General features: G+C 41.8%; 1 protein-coding gene across 3 annotated transcripts in view; it reads right to left on the bottom strand.

Annotated features, from left to right (window-relative positions):
• slc25a25b (solute carrier family 25 member 25b) overlaps window positions 1–7,980 on the bottom strand; it is a 41,334-nt gene extending 33,354 nt beyond the window's left edge. For 2 of the 3 annotated variants that reach the window (XM_078426436.1, XM_078426434.1), the window contains exon 1: window positions 7,602–7,980. In XM_078426436.1, coding sequence (XP_078282562.1) covers window positions 7,602–7,829 — 228 coding nt within the window. In that variant the 5' untranslated portion in view covers window positions 7,830–7,980. Of the gene's footprint in view, window positions 1–169; window positions 464–7,601 lie in introns of those variants that run through there. The other variant, XM_078426435.1, reaches the window with a different exon arrangement.
• Between the last annotated feature and the right edge of the window lie 458 nt (window positions 7,981–8,438).

An 8,438-nucleotide genomic window follows, 5' to 3' on the forward strand; every position in this document is an offset into this window, starting at 1 on the left:
TTGGACACCTCATGCATGATTGTTCTGCCATTTTTACAAAAGGATTTAAAACTAGATTTTGTCAAAACTTGAGTTTAAATCATCTGCTATAATCTATGTATCATAAAATATCCTTTAAGAATCAGTTTTTAAAGTATTTAACTCCAATCACAGAATCTCTACGCATTACCTTTACTGGCTCCTGCACAATTTTTTTATCCTGCCCACGGCACTTTGCATCAGCATCAACCCCATCCTCTTTGTTAGTGGATGTCCCATGCCTTTCAGTTGCATTATTTGTGCAATTGTTCTGTTCTCTTCCCAATCCTGCTTCCTGACATTGCACTTTCAAGAATAATTTATGCAAGTACTCATAAAAAGATTTTAACATCCTGCACTCTTAGGAGTTTGATACTTGAAATTTCTATCACTTCCAGTGGAGAGATGCTGCAGCATCTACACTATGTAATACACTGAACTACAGGCCAAAAATGGTATGTGAATGAAACTCAGTCTCTTTCTCTCTGCAATGTCGCAAAGCCTGCAGGTTCAATGCAGCATTTTCCCAGCCACTCATAGAACAAGATACTAATATGCTTCATTTCAAAACCACCTTTCAGCAAATCAAATTTCAAATGTCTAAAGCGAAAGCATCTACAGGGTCATAGTTGACGAAAAATTGCTGAACAATTCACACTGATCAATAGTTTTCTCATTTGTCATACCAGATCATTATGTTTCATGTGCAGACAGTTTAACTGAAATGGATTGAACACCAGCTAACACCATTATGCAAAAATCCTGGAGGAAACACTGGCTGATTCAACCTAATTAACATTCGCGTCAGCTTATCACAGTTTAAAATTGTGCAAAGAAAGCACTTGACAATTTTGCACCATTCTTACCCTAAGTCTACAATTAACGTCTAAAATTATGCAAACTACAAGTTACCAATTAAGCTATTATAATGAATTCTGTACCATTTTTTTACCCATGGACAGTATGCCTATTATTTCAAAACATTCCAATTGGCACGATTAAGATTTAAGTAAAAGCAGGTTAATCCACATATCTAAATGACTAGAAATCAAACTAATGAAAGCACTGAAATGACAATTAAAATGGATTCCAATCCCAATATTTCAGAATTCATTGATATGGCTCAACAGGGCAGTAATAACAGCCATTCAGATTGACTTATTTTAGTACATTCACTTTCCAGCAAGATGCAAGTAAAAGTTATCAAAATGGAAGACATTTTGCTTTTTTTCCCTATCTGATAACAACAATGTTGTAGGGTGCATGTTACTGTCTAAACACACGATTTATATTTTTCAGTTTTAATAAATGGAAGTCCAATGTAAAAAGTATTCCTAATGTTTGCCATTGCCAAATCTGTATTTCATTTGGTTTTGACAATTATCACCCTGTTAGGCAAACTGGAATCTAATGAGACATCACATTTGTAGCTCAACACTAAACAGTAGCAAAGGATTCTGAATAGAAAAATATTATATATTACTGGGATGACTGAAATAGGACATCTAATCACTGAATCATGCAGAAGATTGGAAATAATGATACAAAATATTTCAAAACCAGCAACTGCAACTGGGGATATTAATAGTTAATTAAATGGTGTTCATCGCAACACCTCAGTCATCTATAAGAAATAAACTTTCAAGCCCAGATAAGTCTAATCAGCGACCTCAACACTTTAAATTAGATGTCATGGTCTTATACAAGAATAAGTGACAAACAACAATCTTAATTTCAAAAACTAATTGCCACAAAATCACATCCAGTTCACCGATGTCTGATAAGAATGCCTTGGCTTCTTTGGCCTTAGTAAGTCAATTGTACCAAGCTACTACAAAATAAAACATTGTTGGGGCACTCAACAAAACATAATCACATCTAGCATAAACTTCTCAGTAATATTTCAGAATATGTTAATATTTGGCAGACCTGCCTCACAGAACAGACAAGCAATTGACTGACAAAAAAAAAACACACTTTTACTCCAATACCGTCCCAGAGTATGAACTCGTGCAGCTGTAAGTCAAATTCACCAAATGTGGCAGTATACAGTCCAAACAGCAGACCCAGCCACCTCCAAAATTAACTGCTGATTTCCTCCTACCATCTTCCTCAGGTGATGCATCAGTATAAATGTTGAGCATCATTTGGAAGAACACCAAGAGGAAGAAAGGCATATATGTACTACTGGGAGAAATACCCTTTAACAAAACTAGTCTTGTTCCACTAGTACTGTTTGACCTATATTTAAGATTCAGTCATCAGCCAAATCAAAAATATGAATATCATAGTGTTTGGACATAAAGATCAGGAGCAGTGTTTGCAACTCACAGTAGAGAAGCAGCAACAGCACTTCTTACCAAACTGTTTCAGTGGAAAATTACCACGTATGTCATATGTAAAAATTGCAAACAAATCTCACACAGCACAGACTGCTTTCCATCTTCCACAAATTGAAGTCATCCTCATTAGTACAATCGAGCATTTAATAACCAATGACAAGCGTACTGTTGTAGTTCGGGGTTTCCCCATCAACACTTGGCTCCAAAGCTTACAATAGCTTTAACCTAAACATTTGAATCCCAGAGAAGAGGCAAGAAGAGCAACTTGGACATCAAGACAAAAGCTGACAGGGTGCCATATGAAGCAGCCCTGGCAGTATTAAAGTAAATGGGGGAAAAGGGGCAAAATCATTTACTGGCCTGATTCATGCTTAATTAATACAAATGTGGCTATTACCAAAATGTACTGAAATTCCCCGCCCTCCCCCAATAAAACAAAGCAAAAGATTGGGTTGGCGAATGATAAATATCTGTCAGAATTTTCATCATTTCACTATTGATGACCAGCCTTCAACTGTTTGGTTCCCAATTAAGTGTAATATGTAAAATAGTAAGACTGATGGAGTGTGTTTACTTCAATGCAAGGAGTATTATGAACAGATGAACTTAAAGCATGGATCAAAGCATGTAATTATGATGTTGTGGCCATTACAAAGACTTGGTTGCAAGAGGGTCTGGACTGGCAGCACAACGTTCCACGGTTTCAACATTTCAGGTATGATAAAGAGGGAAGGTAAAAGAGGTGGTGGAATTGCATTACTAATCAGGGAGAATGTCACAGCTGCACTCAGAAAGGACACACTTAACAGCTCATTCACTGAGACAATATGGGCCTCTGGAATTCACTCTAAATGTCTGTCATTTCATCTTACTTTTGTGCATCTCTTTGACCTTTTCGACAATCCAGATGGTTTGTTGCAATGGATTCACCATTTACTTTTTCTTGTAAATAATGGACAACACTGTTGGCTGCTGATTATCGGCAAATCTCGTGTTTATTTCCTCAGAACCGGTAAAATGGCCTTCACGAAACCAACAAGTGCCTAATAATAAACACAATGAACTTGCTCTATTGAAACAGATCATCGCACCTCAAGGGATTAGGAGCACAGAAGTTGAGAAATCTTACCACAACTATACACGGTTGTAACAAAATGCTACAGAAAAGGTTGCAGATGTCATACTCTACAGCTATCGTGATCCAATGATAGAGAAATAATGTTCAAATCTGATGGATTACATGCCATTTCAGCAAGTTGTTTTGTCGAGGTTGGGTGTGGAAAGCATGTTGTTTACTGCATGAATTTGCTCCAACTTAAATGTTGCCCAGATCTTGTTGTTTGATTGGGCTGCATCCGAGTGCTTTATACCAGTTGTTCAAATAGGTTTGCTAACATTCTAGGAAAAATGGTTTCAAGTGAAAAATATGCTGGGTATATTTGCATTTAACAGAAATTTCATGTTTCAGAATTTATTTTTCATTAAAAATGTATTTTATAACATTTCCTAAAGGCCTGCAAACAGTTCTGGCAGCACAAAGGCCAGGCCCAGGATACAGAGCACTTTTCACATCATCAGTGACGGTCTCTACTTACAGTGCATTACAGAAGGGCCATGGTGGCAACAATGGCAGCGTAGGAAGATGCAGATTTGAAAGATTTTGTTTAACCACAGAACAATGAAGCAATGGGATCAATGTGATCTGGCCTAATAATGACAAGATGAGCAACTGAAGATAGTAGGGTTTAAAATCATTGAGATGCTCCTGAAGAAATATCCTAGGGATAAGATGACACAATGCCCCATATGTCCAAATATTGCCAACAAAGTGCCAGGTCCTATGAGATATTGCTAAATGCCACCTCGTCCTCTTCTCTCCTTATTAAACCAACAGAAATTTCTATATGAAAAAATCTTCCTGTTCACTCAGGTGGCTCCTTGTAACCAATTATGCCATTTCTGTGAGATGACATGGCCAACATAGAATATGCAAATTTTATCATAGGTATGACAGGCAGGCAGTCTATGAGGTGGCACACCCTTTCAGCCATTTGCATGGAGCTTCCGTGTACTCCCAACAGAACTAGAAGTTCTTCACATCATCCAAAAGCATTTACTCCACAAAAACTGTCATGGGTCATTGATTCCCATGGAGATGTTGAAGTTTTTTTCTAAGAAGGATTTAAGAACATCCCTGAAAATTTCCCCCCGTGTATCTAGTGGAGTCTTCACACTGACAGAGTTCAGGATAGAACATCGGTTTCTGAAGTTTGGTCAGACATGCACTAAACACAATGTTCCCGAGGGAACGGAGTGCAATGAATGCTGGGAATGTTGGCCTGGGACTGGATACTGAACTTCCATCATTCATATCATATCATATCATATACATACAGCCGGAAACAGGCCTTTTCGGCCCTCCAAGTCCGTGCCGCCCAGTGATCCCCGTACATTAACATTATCCTACACCCACTAGGGACAATTTTTACATTTACCCAGCCAATTAACCTACATACCTGTACGTCTTTGGAGTGTGGGAGGAAACCGAAGATCTCGGAGTAAACCCACGCAGGTCACGGGGAGAACGTACAAACTCCTTACAGTGCAGCACCCGTAGTCAGGATCGAACCTGAGTCTCCAGCGCTGCATTCGCTGTAAAGCAGCAACTCTACCGCTGCGCTACCGTGCAGCCCCATGTTGCCAGTGGATTCGGAAGACTTTTGAGACAGCATCAATGTGAACTCTCCAGCGCTTTAAGCTATTTCCTGGGAACATAGTCCAAGTCTTAGAAGCAAATGGGAGAGCAAGGATCACAAATACTCTGTTGACCACAAACGTACTAGGTGAATTTCTGGTTAACGGTGACCCACAAGATGCTGATAGTGGAGGATCAGCATCTTGAATGCACATAGGACGTCAACCCATTCCTGAATAATCTTGCTGTGTACAGCTGTAACTGATGGTGAATTGCAAATGGAATAGAACATTGGGATATTTGCTGAACACTGCACATTTTTGACATCTTGATGGGAGGAAAATGTTTTGGTTTTGGACACAGCCCTCAGGTGTTCCTGCTGGCCGTGAGGTTGGGATCTACCTTCTCTATTTTAATTAAACACCAGATGTCACAGGATTGCAGATCTGATGAAGTTTTGAGGTCACTTAGTAACGTCTATTGCACACTATGTAGCATATCTGAAGTCCAATGTTACATGTTCACTAAGATAGTATCTCATTTTTAGGCACAGCGTTATTTTGTCATGCCTACTGAACTCTTCATTGAACTAGGTCTGATCATCTACTTGATAGGAATGGCAGAGTTAGTGATAATCCAGACAAGCTTAGACATCATGATGGTGTATATTTCTGCTGTTGTTTATCCAGTTCTTCATGGATGCCAATTGAGCTCAGATCTATTCTGCGTTTATCACAATTGTATTGTCACACAACACACCAAGGTACATCAGCAATGTGAAGACAGGACATTGTTGTTGCAAGAATTGCAAAGCAGTCATTCCTACCCATGCTATCACAGTCCTATGCATCTGTCACAGTTGGATTGGCAACAATGATCTTTATCACTCACTTGGATTCACTCAGAACCTGCCTTAAATATTAGTATGGCAGCTATGTCCTTTAGGATTCAATCAGGTAAAAGATATTGAGGTTTTCCCTACCCAATAGGAATATTTTCCCTACCGTCTGTGCCATTGCTACTTTCAATGCTCCTTCCAAGTGTTAGGCAACACAGAATAGTGTTAGGCAACACAGAATAGCTCTGATTTATCAATAAAGGTCGTGCGCTGGGGGGTAATGAGGAAGAATTGTTCGTTGCTTCTGTTTGGTGCGATGTCACAAGACTTTGTAGATTCTGGAGAATTCCCAAAGCTACTTCTTCCTTCCCGTATACCACTGTGCTGCCACCTCTGATACGTTGAACTGTTTGCAGTACTGAATATTACTAAGTCTTTGATGAAGTCTGGCAAAGTTATAAGGACCACCACCGATTTTCCAGCACCCTTGGTGCCAGAACCTTATCGTATTATCAACTTTCCGGACCAACAGAGGCCCGAAATACCGGCCCGCAAAGTCGGCCGCAGAAGACGGCTATGGGAACAGATCTGCCGGCTCTGGCCGGGCTAGAATTCCAGATCCCCGGCCGCAGCTGGCAAATTGACCGTGGTCATCAGCTACGGGGATGGATCTGCCGGCTCCTGCCGGGCTGGAGTTCCTGAGCTCCGACCACAGCAGGAAAATTCAACCCGCTGATCAGCTTGGAAGTCCCGATGAGGTAGAGATCGGCCACCTCACCTGGCCGAGGTGCTATATTTTCGGGGGGACTTCCGCGGTGGATTTCAAATGTGCAATCATAATTTTGTCTGGATTAAAGGGGGTGCCAGATCACCAGCAGCCGGGTCACCAGATGCCAGAAAATTTGTGGTGAACCTGTACCTACAAAATCATTTCTTATCATGTTAAGTAATCAGTCTGAAGAAGGATCCCCACCCAAAACCGTCACCTATCCACGTTCTCCAGAGATGCTGCCTGGCCCGCTGAGTTACTGCAGTACCTTGAGTCTTTAATTGCTTATCCTAAAAGAGCCAAGAGTGTCATATGTACCGAAACAGAACAATCACAATATTTCTTACAACAGCACATCAGGTTTGTAAGCAATTTACAAACCAATTTAGGTATCCATGTCCAGACATCTGAGGCTTTGCAATTCTACCTAGTGTCCAAATTAAATGCTCAAAGCTGTCAGGAGTCCGGTTATATGCCCCGTTTCAACGCACCTGTAACGTTAGAACAGATTGGCTTGCTGACCCATTTAAAATTATCTCAATTTACACAATGGAAGCAAGATAGTCAAGGAAGGAAGATTTCCTCAAGGTTTTACTGGACCCACATGGACCTTCACGACAAAGTTATATAAATTAATCCTAAAAGTTGTTATTGAACAATCGGCCTGACACGTTGACTGATTCTTTCTCCGCAGATGCAGCCCGACCCGTGTCCGATATTTAATTTTAATCGCTGAAGGTTCTTCATTCTCGACGCCAAATGGATCTTGGACATCTTGCAAAAGCCTAGGGCAACTCTACGTCTCACCACGGGACACCCGGCAATGGTCTAATAAAGCGTTAATGGCGGAATTTCCCCTCTGCTCAGGCTCCTCCCAGCAGATTAGCAGGCTGGCACATTTTCGGCCCTTACCGGTAATAAAATCAAACCTCGACTCACCCTCAGCTCCGATTCAGTCCGGTGGACGCCGAGCCGCGGCAACCCGACCGTCAGGTCTTCGACGCACACCCCCCCGTCCTGGTTGACATCCAGTTGCTGGAAGAGGACCTGGAAGCGCCGTTCCTGCTCGGCCCGGGCCGCCTGGCAGTGGCTGTCGGCCGGGAACGCCGACTCGCACTTGCAGAAGTGGCCGCTGATTAATGGTGAGACGTGGGCACGTTCTTTCATTCCCGGGCGAGCTGGATTCTGAGGAGAAAGGCGGCTCGACGGCTGAAATTTTCGAGGGGAAAGAAGAGAGGAAAAAAAAAGCCCGCGATGGACTCGCTCGTTCTCGCCGGGAAAACCAGCTCACGAGCGCTTGCTCTCCACTTGCATGGCGGGCGGGGTTTCGATTGACAGCCATGTTAACCAATGGAAACGAAAGGCCTGGCCTGAGGGGCGGGTACCATCTCATCTTCAGCCACTCACACGCCAGCTCGTGATGGGCGGGTACAAAGGCGAACCAATCCCACGATGGGGCGGCGCACATATGACCAACGATAACTGTTCACCTCGAGCCGAAGACATTAAAAAGCTGGGTTGACAGGTTTTTTTTCATGCAGGAACATCATGTACGTAAATTTTCATGTAAGAACAGAATGTGCGTATTTAAAAACACAGCGGAGCGGATCACCCGTCCCTTCGAGCCTCCTAGACCATTCATTAATATCACGACTGATTTTTACCTTGGTGTAATTTTCCATCTTTATGCACATAACCCCTGATTCCCCTGATATCTAAATATCTATTGATCTGTTTGTTTAATGGATTTTTAAGCATCTCTGTCTGGGTGCATTG

The sequence above is a fragment of the Rhinoraja longicauda genome, chromosome 31 (genome assembly GCF_053455715.1).
Source record: "Rhinoraja longicauda isolate Sanriku21f chromosome 31, sRhiLon1.1, whole genome shotgun sequence".
Classification (NCBI taxonomy): Eukaryota; Metazoa; Chordata; class Chondrichthyes; order Rajiformes; family Arhynchobatidae; genus Rhinoraja; species Rhinoraja longicauda.